The sequence below is a fragment of the Leucoraja erinacea genome, chromosome 4 (assembly GCF_028641065.1).
Source record: "Leucoraja erinacea ecotype New England chromosome 4, Leri_hhj_1, whole genome shotgun sequence".
In the NCBI taxonomy this organism is placed as follows: Eukaryota; Metazoa; Chordata; class Chondrichthyes; order Rajiformes; family Rajidae; genus Leucoraja; species Leucoraja erinaceus.
In genome coordinates, this window is record NC_073380.1 from 40,836,956 (window position 1) to 40,851,511 (window position 14,556).

At 41.3% G+C, this 14,556-nt stretch overlaps 1 protein-coding gene across 2 annotated transcripts in view; it reads left to right on the forward strand.

Annotated features, from left to right (window-relative positions):
- Nucleotides 1-3,120, forward strand: part of pcmtd1 (protein-L-isoaspartate (D-aspartate) O-methyltransferase domain containing 1) — an 89,860-nt gene extending 86,740 nt beyond the window's left edge. For both annotated transcript variants that reach the window (XM_055634088.1, XM_055634089.1), the window contains one exon: nt 1,293-3,120. In XM_055634088.1, coding sequence (XP_055490063.1) covers nt 1,293-1,660 — 368 coding nt within the window. In that variant the 3' untranslated portion in view covers nt 1,661-3,120. The remainder of the gene's footprint in view (nt 1-1,292) is intronic.
- Nucleotides 3,121-14,556: the final 11,436 nt, after the last annotated feature.

Consider the following 14,556-nt stretch of genomic DNA (forward strand, 5'->3'; position numbering starts at 1 on the left):
CTTTTTAAAGCTCTTCTACTGCAGTCGATGTTCTCGATGGGGTCTCCTTTATATCTGGAGGGACCAAGTGTAAACTAGGCAACTGTTTTGCATACTACTTGCATTTTTTCTGCCAAGGTCTGCTGGTTTTCCCAGATGCTCCCATTCCCATACTCGCCTTTCTGTCCTTGGCCTCCTCTATTCCCAGAGTGAGGCCACATGCAAACTGGAAGATTAGCATGTCCTATCATGCTTGGATCATTTACAACCCAACAGTATGAACATTGAAGTCTCCAATGTCAAGTACTATTCTCTTATTGACTGTCTTTTCCATGCCTGCCCAACCCAGATGCATGCTCTTTTGACCCACCCATCTCAGTCACCCTGCTCTTTTTTGCCATGCTTTGTCCTGCCCCACCCCTCTTATCCAGCCTCCTTCTCCTCCCCCCTCCACTCCGATCAGTCTGAAGAAGGGCCTGACCCAAAACATTCTGTCCATTCCCTCCACAGATGCTGCATGATCCATTGAGTTGCAGCAGCTCTTTGTGTTTTGCTTTTAAATGTATAATTCATTGTCTTTAAGTTTTGTTACTTTGAGTTCTATTTGCCTTTGTTGAGATGCATTTTTAAACCATTTTAAAGAATTATATAGATATCAGAGCCATGAAATCTCAGTTTTATCTAAGAAACCTGAATCACTCAAGACAAAATGCTAAAATTGAAAATAGCTGCATAGATACATGACATGGAGAGAAATCTGCATGTTTGTAAAGATCACATTGATCAATATTAAACGCTGAAATGAATTCCCAAACATTGGAACCAAAACTACCTCATACCTGCTAATTTTATCAGAGCCTGGGCAAGATTAAACAACCACACTCAAATGTGTCTGTAATGGGTTAATAATATGTGCTATTACCTTAATAATCAATCTTTTTTTACTTGAATCGTTTGGGTTTCCAATCATTTGGGTTTTTGAGCAAGATTGAGTTCATGGGAAATTCTCCACACGAGATAAATGTTTGCTCAATCTTGTTGAGTTATAATGTCACCCACGTGAATATCACTACTCACAGAATGGTTCAGTATGACGGGCCATTTTTCATTTTTATACTGAAGATATGTATGGAAAGATGGAAAAAAAACTTTAAAATAGATTCTAATTGCATACATATAGCTGGGACATACATATATTTCTTGCTCCCGAATCCCACCACAACTGAAGAGTAAATGCATATTCTAGATCTGTTTTCTGCAATGCGATCAAATAGCATTTTGTAAATTCAACGAGTATGTTTTGTTTTCAATAGCACCAGTAACTGTAAGATGCCTGCAGGACTTGGCAAGAATTTACATTCGTCGCAATCTGAGAAACTTGATAAATCAAGAGTCACAGGCCAAAAACGGCCCTCAGAAAGTTGCACCTAAGCGGAAACGAAAGAAGCTCCGCAGACGTAAAATTGATACCTATGTGTTTGTAGGCAATCAGTTGATACCTCAGCCATTTGACAGTGATGAAGAAGACAAAATGGAAGAGAATGGAGAGGAGGAAGAAAAAGAGTTAAATGAAAGCTTCAAACAGGAAGAACCTCCTCTAAATTTGCTTCGGGAGAGAATTCTGAGTTTGCCACTACCAGAATCTTTGAAAGCTTACCTGACGTTTTATAGACAAAAGTAGCACTGAACAAAAATAATGTTTTGTCCACTGATATGTCTGAGTTCTCAAATGTAGCATTTTCTCATATATTCACTCCAAAAAGCGCAGTTGTGTGAATATAAAGAAGATTTCAACGTTAAATATATGATAAAATTGATTTCATGATTACGTTTAATTCATTGACTAAAGGCAACTTAATTTCTTCACTGGCAAGGGAAATGTTACAATACTCTATACAAAATTAGAAATTCAAGCAGAATACTTCAGATTTTAGACATTTGTCTGAGAATAATAAGAGCATTTTGAAAAGACCAAGAGTTTCATATTTTCTAAGATGAAATGAAATATGTTATTTTTTAAATTAAATAAGATTTTAAATGGTATAATTCAATGTAACTAGATTGATCAGATTTGCAGGTTTACTTACTATATTATCACTTCCCTTTGTTAGTCATGCAACATTGCATAGATAACAGACCTAAAGCAATGTATTTGTTTAACTTCAAAATCTCTCAATCTAAGGAGCAATTTTCTATTGTACTGCAAAAAAAAACTGGCCTCTTCGAGCAGTTTAGTTCTGATACATGGATTTAGCGATACCAGCAGTTGTTGGTAGTTGTATAACTACTAAACAATATTTATTGCCCCAAATTAATATCTGGCATGTCCTGTAGGTGGGCATTAATTACTGGTATGTTTAGATGCAAACCCTTGTATAATGTGCTTATATAGCAATGCACTTTAGAACTTTCAAAAATTTAAGTTTGCCAAGACTTTTCAACTTTTTGACAAAAACTTGCTTTGTGACTTACTATTCTTTTTTAATTCTGTTCTTCCAGTGTTAGAACAATAAAATGCTGTTACCTTTGTTGCTTCGAAATTATTTTGGGATAGTAAATACCCTTAAACAATACTCTGGGATATTAGGGATTATGTAGCAAATTTGCAAAAATGTTAAGTAAAGCAAATACCTTAGCCACTGAGTTGCTTACTGTAATATTTGCTCATTTGCACCTCTCCTGATTCCTTGGATGGTGTACAGCTCAGGGAGAGGACAACTGAGGGATATTTTCTTTATACCATGTACAGTAGGTTATTATGGTATACCAAGATGATTAATCCATGGTGGATTGTGAACTTGGTAATGATAATACTTGGGAGTGATTTCAGGTAAATATTATACTTTTTGTACAGACATTGAAAATTCTTTTTTTTCTGCACTGTCATTTGATCTATTATGCAGTAGTTTAAGATGATAGATGTATTTTCATAGTTATGTAATTTTCTGTAACTTTTTGATCAAGAAATATAAATTTGTGCTTAAGTGTTGCTTTTGGTGTTGGAAGTATGGTTTGTTTCATTTCATACAATTAGTAATTCTAAGCTGAATAGCAGTTCTATGAAAACTGAATTTAAATGAATAGGTTGCTTCTGTAAACTTTGATTTGGGAAAATTTTGCAATAAAATTGATATTCTTGTGTTTTGGTTGTGATAACTTATTATAATAATTGTTTTTTTAATGTCCAGATGAGATTTAAAATGTATCACTATCTTAAGAAGCGCCAATAGAATGGCAACAATAACATTATGAACACTCATTGGGGCATTTTGCAGCAAATTAGATTTGAACCCTACATGGATGGATGCTCATTGTTTAAAATGTTTCTATGTCGTATGAATCTAGCTCCAAGTTTAAAAACAATTATTTTCCTGTATTCCCCTCCAATTTAACCACCACTTATATTCAGCTGATTAGCTCCTAATTATTTCAGCAATTTTACCCTTTTTGTAAGCAGTGCCATATATGGGGGGAGAAAGGTCAGAGCTGTTTCTATTTTCTTCTCTGTTTTAAACATTCTTACTGCATTTCATCAGAGCATGGTCATTCATTCAGATACCAAATCTCTAATATTAGTTTTGCTTCTCAGCCAATATATCACATTCTGAGTGATAACCTCTCTATTACATCACTTTTATCTAGTGTCTGAAATTAATAATTTATTGAAAGAATCATGGCCCCCAACTTAAGGCTGCACAACACTGGTTAATTTGATATTGTCTAATACGGCCTGTGGATTTGTTTCTAAAATAGGAAAGCTATCTGAGTACACCTATTTGGTACACAAGGCTTGTGGATAATGAAGCAATCATGGGTATGGTGAAACCTTATTTTGCATAGGTTTTAATCAGATGGAAGGTCATGCCTATTGTGTCTCTGGGTGGACAAAATACATACTATTGATTTGTGGATCAGATCTTTGGCCACATGCAGTAAGTAATTGAAGAGACATCTGGCACTGTCTTTCTTTATGGTGGACTGCAGGGAGATGTCTCTCGTTACCACAACTTATTTTTGATTATTTTCTTGAAGGTGACCACTATTACAGAATTGGTGAGGTCACCTGGAGAGTCCTCCTCTTCCCAGATATGGAAATTAGACTGTATTTGTGACTGAGCTTTCCGTTGCTGAATGCTAGGATTTCAGCAGGGCCACCATTTGCTCCCGAGCGTTATTATAGTCAGTTGTACAGTATTGAAAGGAGTTCTTTGGCCCAATACATTTATGTGTTCGGTGACGCCTATCTGTGCTAATTCTACTTCTCCACATTAGTCTTCATGCTCCTTTCTTATTTAACATTATTTAATGTTTTAAATGCTATTATTAAATATTCCTGTTGCGTTAGGCTTTCTTTGACACCACTACTTTCTGACAACTGCTCAAGAATAAGAAGAGATGAATAAAATGATTTCCATTTTTTTTCTTCAGCCATGAAGAATGCTTGTCCGATTGTACACCTAATTTTTGTTGAGAACTAGGGAGAATGTCTCTGTCCTTGTGAAGCTGCTGTGAAAACCTACAAGAAAACTGCTACAAAATTGCACCATCACGGATGGTGGCAGCTGACTTACATTAAAAGATATTTACCATCTCAGCTGGGCAGCAAATCGGAACTCGTGAACATAAGCTGAAGACCATCTGGAGGGTGTCATCTTTGACAAAAATATGGCTGAACCCTATGGGTCCATGAATATGAAAGCTATGAGAATAAACTAACTAGTGAATACAATAAACACCTCACTTCTAAAGTCCTTTCACTGCCTGCAAAGTGCAAATTAAGAATAATGTAGAGTACTCTCCAATTGCCTGTGAGTGTAACATACCATCCAGAATGAAGCAACTCTTTTGATTTCCCATCCTAATTATTTACTCCTACCTGCATGGCTCATTCTGCACCATGTACCATCTATATGAAACAATGACAGCAATTCACCATGTTTAGTTTAGAGATGCAGCATGCAAACAGGCCCACCAGCCACTGTGTCCAATCTGTGTCAGTGATCACCTGTTCTATTTCATTTTATTCCACTTTCCCATCCACTCCTTACACATGAGGGGCAATATTACAGAAGACAATTAATCCACAAACCTGCACCTCTGTTGGATGCAAGAGGAAAGCCATGCGATCACAGAGAGAACATGCAAACTGCACACAGACAGCACCCAAGATCAGGATGGAAGTCATCTAGTGCTGTAAGGCAGCAGCTGTGCCACATATTTGATATATTCTCAAAATAACAGCCATGTGAACAAGAAAGTTAATAGCATAATTTCCTATTTCTCTACTGCCTCACACATCACCCTGACTTGGAAACAAATATCTATTCCTGTATTGCCAGTTCAATGTCCTGAAGCCCTGTCCATGGCAGTGCAGCCGGAATATTCTGAATTGTAAAAGGTTAAGGCCATAATTCAGGGGTTCCCATCCTTTTTCGTCCAGTTTACCCCTGGTAACTTTAATGCCACATAACAATGTTATTTCATTTAATTATGAACAACTGATGAGGAACTCCCACATAAGAGATTAGTATACAAACTTAAAGCACACGGTATTGGGGGTTCAGTATTGATGTGGATAGAGAACTGGCTGGCAGACAGGAAGCAAAGAGTAGGAGTAAACGGGTCCTTTTCAAAATGGCAGGCAGTGGGGTACTGCAAGGCTCGGTGCTGGGACCCCAGCTATTTCCAATATATATTAATGATTTGGATGAGGGAATTGAATGCAACATCTCCAAGTTTGCGGATGACACGAAGCTGGGGGGCAGTGTTAGCTGTGAGGAGGATGCTAGGAGGCTGCAAGGTGACATGGATAGGCTGGGTGAGTGTGCAAATGCATGGCAGATGCAGTGTAATGTGGATAAATGTGAGATCCACTTTGCTGGCAAAAACAGGAAAGTAGACTATTATCTGAATGGTGGCCAATTAGGAAAGGGGGAGATGCAACGATACCTGGGTGTCATGGTACACCAGTGATTGTAAGTAGGCATGCAGGTGCAGCAGGCAGTGAAGAAAGCGAATGGTATGTTAGCATTCATAACAAAAGGATTTGAGTATAGGAGCAGGGAGGTTCTACTGCAGTTGTACAGGGTCTTGGAGAGACCACACCTGGAGTATTGCGTACAGTTTTGGTCTCCTAATCTGAGGAAAGACATTCTTGCCATAGAGAGAGTACAGAGAAGGTTCAACAGACTGATTCCTGGGATGTCAGGACTTTCATATGAAGAAAGACTGAATAGACTCGGCTTGTACTCGCTAGAATTTAGAAGATTGAGGGGGCATCTTGTAGAAACTTACAAAATTCTTAAGGGGTTGGACAGGCTAGATGCAGGAAGATTGTTCCCGATGTTGGGGAAGTCCAGAACAAGGGGTCACAGTTTAAGTATAAGGGGGAAATCTTTTAGGACCGAGATGAGGAAAACATTTTTCACACAGAGAATTCTCTGCCAGAGAAGGTGGTTGAGGCCAGTTCATTGGCTATATTTAAGAGGTAGTTAGATGTGGCCCTTGTGGCTAAAGGGATCAGGGGGTATGGAGAGAAGGCAGGTACAGGATACTGAGTTGGATGATCAGCCATGATCATATTGAATGGCGGTGTAGGCTTGAAGGGCCGAATGGCCTACTCCTGCACCTATTTTCTATGTTTCTATGTTTATAACAGATACCGGTATACCAGAACCAAACACAGTCAGTCAATGTGAAAAAATATGTACAAATCCAGAATCAACAAAATTAGCAGCGGTGGGCGGTGCGACTCTGGTCAGCAGCGGCCTCTGCAGCCTGTCCGCGTTTTTATTATTTTTTGTCTGTGTTTTTATGTAGTTTTTGTTATTTTATGTTGGGGTGTGTGTGTGGGGGGGTGGGAGGGGGGGGGGGGGGGGGGGGGGGGAAACTTTTGAATTTCTCCCTGCACTGGAGACCCGACCTTTTCTCGTCGGGTCTCAGATGTCGTTGGGGCCGCAACGAGGAGCGGCCTCCAACAGGAAGAAGCCGGGGACTCTGGTGCTGACTCACCTCACCGTCGCGGAGCTGGCCGAGACCGGATCGGGTGGAGCGGTGGAGGAGCGCTGCTGCTGCTGCTGCCGCTGCTGCTGCTGATGCGGAGGCTGCTACTGCGGGTCTGCGGACGGCGGCACCGGGAGCCCGCGGGTCCCTGGAGGGAGACCGCTTTTCAGGGCTCTCGCAACGGCGACTTCCCCCGCCCGAGTTGCGGGGTTGAAGAGCTCCTGGAGCGGGGCCTAACATCACTGCCCCGCGCGGCTTGGAATGGCCGCGGGACTCTGCGAGCGCACGCTGGGGGCTCTAACAGCAAGACCCGGTGTGCGACCTCGCACCACCCGGCGTGGCTTTAATGGCCGCGGGACAATCGCCATCGCCAGCCGGGGGCTTTGACTTTGACTCTGACATCGGGGGGGGAGGGGGGGGAGAGTGCAGTGGAGAGATAAGTTTATTTGGCCTTCCATCACAGCGATGTGATGGATGTTTATGTAAATTATGTTGTGTCTTGGGTCTATGTGTTCGTAATGTATGGCTGCAGAAACGGCATTTCGTTTGGACCTCAAGGGGTCCAAATGACAATTAAATGTATCTTGTATCTTGTACTCCCTGTGTAGGCTAAATTTACCCCCTGGGTAAAATACTTATGAGAGTTAAAATGTCTCCATGTAAGGATTCAAAATACAGATAAATAACAGCTCTACTTTGGAGCCCCTACAAAATCAGATGTTTTGCAGAACATCTGTTTCACTCTGCAGTGGTGATCCTGAGCTACGCATTGGGTGCCATTTTAATTTCCACCCTACTCCCACTCTGACATGTCACTCTTTGGCTTCCCATACTGTCACACTGAAGCCCAATACAGGCTTGATAAACAGCACCTTATTGCCACTTGGTCGTGTAGTCGTTTGGGCTCAGTATTGAATTCTACAAATTCATAGAACAGTACAGCATGTGAACATGATCTATATACCTCTATTCCCTGAACTTCCATGTGTCTATCTAAAAGCCACTTAAACACCACTATCGTATCTGCCTCCACCACTCCTCTAATGTGTTCCAGGGCCCCACAACCCTTTGAATAAAAATATTGCTCGCACATCTCCATTATTCTTTGCCCCCAGGTAACTTTCTACCTCAACTTCAGGTAGCAGGTCATTTCTTATCAGTCATCCATCAGTAATGTTTTGTTGTCCCCCTTTTTGTACATTTCTTTTTTTCTCTCTGAGAGCGAAGCACATGCCCAGCTTAATCTGTTGGACCTGTCCTCTTGCTCTGACTATGCATATTTTCAAGCTTTTTTTGTCTCTCTCTCCAAGCTACTAATGTAGCAAGAGCCAGGATGCCTACTGTGATGTTTGGTGGACTGTGTGGTGCACAGGACAAAGGGAGATGTTTTTGTATATAGTTTATCCTGTCTGTAGTGTGTGAGGGTGCAGCCATTTTGAGTAGTCTTGCTGCCAGCATTGAGCAAAGCATTAAAGACTTCTGTCGTAAATTAAAGACTCTCAAGTTTTGTTCAGACCTAGAAAACGAACACGAAAGTGGTGTCAGAAGTGGGATACTTCGGTTGCGTCCAGAGACCCAGATAAGAGCCTATTTTTCGATTTTATTTATTTTTTAGTTCTGTAGTGCACTTAAACTAACATGTCTCATCAATTCGATCATTTCGATCCTGAGGGAGAAAGGTGGTTGTCGTATTTAATGCGAGCTGAGTTTTTTTTTAATGTTTATTTTATTAGAAGCAATTGTACAAGAATAAAGCAATTGGCATAACAATTATACAATTTTCGTACAGCTTTATTTTTAACATTTTATAAATTGATACAGAAATCGGGAATAAAAGTAAAAAGGAAAGAATGAAGAAAAAGAAGAACGATACAAAAAAGAGAAGAAAAGACCCCTGAACTGCCAAAGAAGTGCGAGAAGAAAAAAAAAAAGGAGAAACAAAAACAAAACGGGCAGATGTCCCACTATCCTTTCCTCGCCCACCCCACCCCACCCCACTCACCCATCCCAAGCATCGGTTTTAAATTTGTGCTCAACCATTCCATTGTTGAAGAAATTGAGTGAAAGGAGACCATGTTTTGGAGAATTGGCCTGATTTATCAGCCAGAACAAGCCTAATTTTTTCCAAATGTAGTGTCTCAGTCATTTCTGTGATCCACATCTTTTTCCAAAATTTGGGTGTAAGTTTTTTTGCAGTTATTAAGCCATAGTCAAGGAAACGTCTTTGGAATATCGTTAACTTAGAACAGCCCTCTGACATTCCTAAAATTATTAGTTTTGCATCTGGACTCCAGTTGAATTTTAAGTGTTTTAGAGATGATATCGAATATTCCCATCCAGAAATTTTGTATTTTATTACAGGATGCGAAGGAATGGGTTAAGGTAGCTTTTGGAGGTGACATTTATCACAGACAGTTGTGAAGATCTTATTCAATTTAGTCTTTGAATAGTATAACCTATGCAATATTTTGAATTGTATCAGGCATTGCCTGACATTTAAAGAACAGTAATGTATGTTATTTGCCTTAGCTATAGAACCCCTAGTGTGATGAAAGGGCGCACCCTTGTCTGTTACCCCTGGATAAGTGAAATTTAGGTGAAAGCATTTGGTTTGTCAGTATTCTGGCTGTCGGATTAGTGTATAACAGCTTCACCCATGAAATTAACTTTTCTCCTAATAGGAATTTTTCCAACACTGTGAAAAGATAGGCCCATTCCACTTGGTCGATAGCTTTTTCTGCGTCTAGAGAAATAATTATTAGATCTTAGTTTGTCGTTCTATGCGAGTATATTATATTAAACAAACGTCTCAAATTGTAAAACGATTGTCGATTAGGAATAAACCCAGTTTGATCTGGATGTATTAATTTACTGATAATCAAGCTTAATCTATGTGCCAAAGTCTTAGCTAATATCTTCTGGTCTGTATTTAAAAGGCCTATTGCCCTAAATGATCCAGGCTCCTCAAGGTTTTTATCTTTTTTTGGAATCAATGTAATAGTTGATTCGGCAAGAGTTTGTGGTAAAGTCTGTTCTTTAAATGCTTGAATATAAAGGGCTCGTAAGCATGGGGAAATTCAATCATTGAATTCTTTGTAAAATTCATTACTGAACCCATCCGGACCTGGCGTTTTTCCACTTTTCAGTAATTTAATAGTCTCTGCAATGTCTTTTGTTGTTATCTCTGCACCTAATTTACCCCGTTCCTCCTCATTAAGGGATGGGAGATTGCAATTCTCAAGAAAACTTTTCATCTTTGCAGGGTCGGCTGCTGTTTTTGATGAGTATAGTGTTTGATAGAATTTTAAGAATCTTTCATTAATATTTTTAGGCAGTGTAAGCAACTCTCCATTTCCTGATCTAATTTTTTGAATAGTGTGATCCATCTCGGATTTACGGAGTTGACGTGCAATTACTTTGCGTGGTTTGTCACCAAATTCAAATTTTTTTTGCTTAGTACATTGAAATACCCTAATAATTTTTGCAGAAAGGATCTGGTTTAATTTACATTTTAATGTGGCTATCTTATTATGTTTTGCAGTGGTTGGATCTCTGCCCATTTCCCTCCATAGATTCTGCCTGACCCACTGAGTTCCTCCAGCAGTCCCACCTTTCTGTCTCTGGCCTATATAGACAATTGGTGCAGGAGTAGGCCATTCGACCCTTGGAGCTAGTACCGCCATTAAATGTGATCATGGCTGATTATCCACAAGCAGTACCAAGTTCCTGCCCATATCCCCTGACTCCGCTATCTTTAAGAGCCCTATCTTGCTCTCTCTTGAAAGTATACGGAGAACCGGCCTCCACCGCCCTCTGAGGCAGAGAATTCCACACTCACAACTCTGTGTGAAAAAGTGTTTCCTTATCTCCGTTCTAAATGGCTTCCCCCTTATTCTTAAACTGTGGCCCCTGGTTCTGGACTCCCCCAACATCGGAAACATGTTTCCTGTCTCTAGCGTGTCCAAATCCTTAATCATCTTATATGTTTCAATAAGATCCTCTCATCCTTCTAAATTCCAGAGTATACAAGCCCAGCTGCTTCATTCTCTCAGCATATGACAGTCCCGCCATCCCGGGAATTAACCTAATGAACCTACGCTGCACTCCCTCAATAGCAAGAATGTCCTTCCTCAAATTTGGAGAACAGAACTGCACACAATACTCCATGTGTGGTCTCACTAGGCCCCTATACAACTGCAGAAGGGCCTCTTTGCTCCTATACCCAACTCCTCTTGTTATGAAGGACAACATGCCATTCGCTTTCTTCACTGCCTGCTGTACGTGCATGCTTACTTTAATTGACTGATGAACAAGGACCCCCAGATACTGTTGTACTTCCCCTTTCCCAACTTGACTCCACGGTACCCCACTAGTCACTGCCTGCCATTCTGAAAGGGACCCGTTAATCCCTACTCTTTGTTTCCTGTCTGCCAACCAATTTTCAATCCATGTCTGCACTCTACCCCCAATACCATGTGCCCTAATTTTGCCCACTAATCTCCTATGTGGCACCTTATCAAATGTTTTCTGAAAGTCCAGGTACACTACATCCACTGGCTCTCCCTTGTCCATTTTCCTAGTTACATCCTCAAAAAATTCCAGAATTTCCCCTTTGTAAATCCATGCTGACTCGGACCGATACTGTTACTGCTATCCAAATGTGCCGCTATATCATCTTTTATAATTGACTCCAGCATCTTCGCCACCATCGATGTCAGGATATAATTCCCTGTTTTCTCTCTCCCGCCTTTCTTAAAAAGTGGGATTACATTAGCTACCCTCCAATTCACAGGAACTGATCCTGAATCAAAAGAACATTAGAAAATGATCACCAATGCGTCCACGATTTCTAGAGCCACTTCCTTAAGTACCCTGGGATAGACCATCAGGCCCTGGGGATTTATTAGCCTTCAGTCCCATCAGACTACCCAACAAGGGTCCTGCCTAATTTGGATTTCCTTCAGTTCCTCCATCACCCCAGATCATCTGGCCACTAGTACATCAGGAAAATTGTTTGTGTCCTCCTTAGTGAAGATGGATCTGAAGTACCTGTTCAACTTGTCTGTCATTTCCTTGTTCGCCATAATAAATTCATTCTTTTCAGTCTTCAAGGGTCCAACTTTGGTCTTAATAATTTTTTCCTCTTCACATACCTAAAGAGGGTTTTACTATCCTCCTTTATATTCTTGGTTAGCTTACCTTCGTACCTCATCTTTTCTCCCCGTATTGCCTTTTTAGTTATCTTCTGTTACTCTTTAAACATTACCCAATCCTCTGGCTTCCCGCTCATCTTTGCTACGTTGTACTTCTTCTCTTTTATTTTTATACTGTCCCTGACTACCCTTGTCAGCCATGGTCGCCCCTTACTCCCCTTGGAATTTGTCTTCCTCTTTGGAGTGAACTGATCCTGTACCTTCTGAATTATTCCCAGAAATACCTGCCATTGTTGTTCCACTGTCATCCCAGCTAGGGTATCTTTACAGTCAACTTTGGCCAACTCCTCCCTCATGGCTCCTTAGTTAACTTTGTTCAACTGAAATACTGACACTTCCGATTTACCCTTCTTCCTCTCAAATTGTAGATTAAAACGTATCATATTTGGTCACTACCTCCTAATGGCTACTAAACCTCAAGTTCCCTTATCAAATCTGGTTCATTGCACAACACTAAATCCAGAATTGCCTTCTCCCTGGTAGGCTCCAGTACAAGCTGCTCTTATAATCCATCATGGAGGCACTCCACAAACTCGCTTTCTTGGGGTCCTGTACCAACCTGATTTTTCCAGTCTTCCTGCATTTTGAAATCTCCCACAACATTATCTATGGGAGCATTACGTTTATGACATGCCAATTTTAACTCTCGATTCAACTAGCACCTTATATCACCATTACAATTCCTTCGTTTTATCCATACTGACTCCACATCTCCTGATTCAATGTCACCCCTTGCAAGGGACTGAATTGCAAATTCGCAAGCTGATCACAAATTTATCTCGCTCTGTTGTGTGAAATTCTGTGATCAACGAACATTTCAAAACTCATATCAACTGCATGGGCCGCGGGTGTTGGGAGCGGAAGCAGCGGCGGGGACAGATGCGGACGGGGAGCGGGGCTGGAGAGTGTTTTCCGGGCTGGCGAATTGCTCACTGCAGCTCCGGCCATGGAGCAGCCTCAGTGCAAGAGTCCCGGGCTGTCGGAGGCGTCGAAGCGTTGCGCCGCTGCCGTGAGAGTCTCTGTGCCGAATCCGCCCAGGTGACCGGCATGGATCAGGCTGCGGCTCGGTGCATCCTGGAGGAGAACCAGTGGCTGCTGGAAGTAGGTAGCAAGCATTGGGTAGATACAGTGGAAGATAGTGGACTTCAAATGGGGGTGGTTGGTGAAAGCATCCTGCTTGCCTGCTAGATTTTCACTTACTGTAACTGCAGGAAAAATGTTCCCGATGTTGGGGGCGCTCAGAACCATGGGTCACAGTTTAAGAATAAAGAGGGGGCCAGTTAGGACTGAGATGAGAACAAACTTTCTTCACACAGAGAATTGTGAATCTGTGGAATTCTCTGCCACAGAAGGCAGTGCAGGCCAATTCACTGGATGTTTTCAAGAGAGAGTTACATTTAGTTCTTGGGGCTAATGACATCAAGGGATATGGGGAAAAAACAGGAAAGAGGTACTGATTTTAGATGAATAGCCATGATCACATTGAATGGCAGTGCTGGCTCGAAGGGCCGATGGCCTATTCCTGCACCTATTTTCTATGTTTCTATGCTTGAGTATATGGCAATAAAACTTAATTACTTGATTTTAAAGCATTCATGCATGGTGGAGGTATAATGTAGTCATAGTGATACAGTGTGAAAACAGGCCCTTCGGTGCAACTTGCCAACACCCGCCAACATGCCCCAGCTACACTACCTGCTTTTGGTCCATACCTCCAAACCTGTCCTATCCATGTATCAGTAATTTTTTTTAAATGTTGGGATGGTCCCTGCCTCAACTACCTCCTCTGGCAGCTTGTTCCATACACCTATCACCCTTTGTGTGGATAAAGTTACCCTTTAAAAAGTTACCTCTTAAAAATACTTCATACAAAAAACATTGAAATCATACTTTTACAGTGCACTAAAACATGATTTTAATACATTAAATTTCAAAACGTTCCTACCCTGGGAAGGGGGACACCCTTCTTCCACACCCTTTCCCCACTCGGTTGCTCCACTGCCTCACCGGGTACCCCCAAGGCCAGTGATCAGTGATCGCACAGCCTCCCCCCTTTCAAAATCGCTCCAATCCAATTTAAAGCTTATATATTGCATTCAAGTGTAAGTTAAAAGACTCGCTGCAGTATGCACCATATTGCACAATTTCAAGCTGAAAAATCCAAATGTTCCGTACCAATGGGAGGGGGACACTCCCCTACCCCCCGGTCGCTATACTACCTCGGGCTTGGTCTCTCACAATTTCTCACTCCCAACTCTCACCCAATGTTGGCCGCCCTGCTGTCCAAACGTTTTAAATGTTATTATAATACCTGCCTCAACTACCACCTCTCTCAGCTTGTTCCATATACCCACCACCTGAG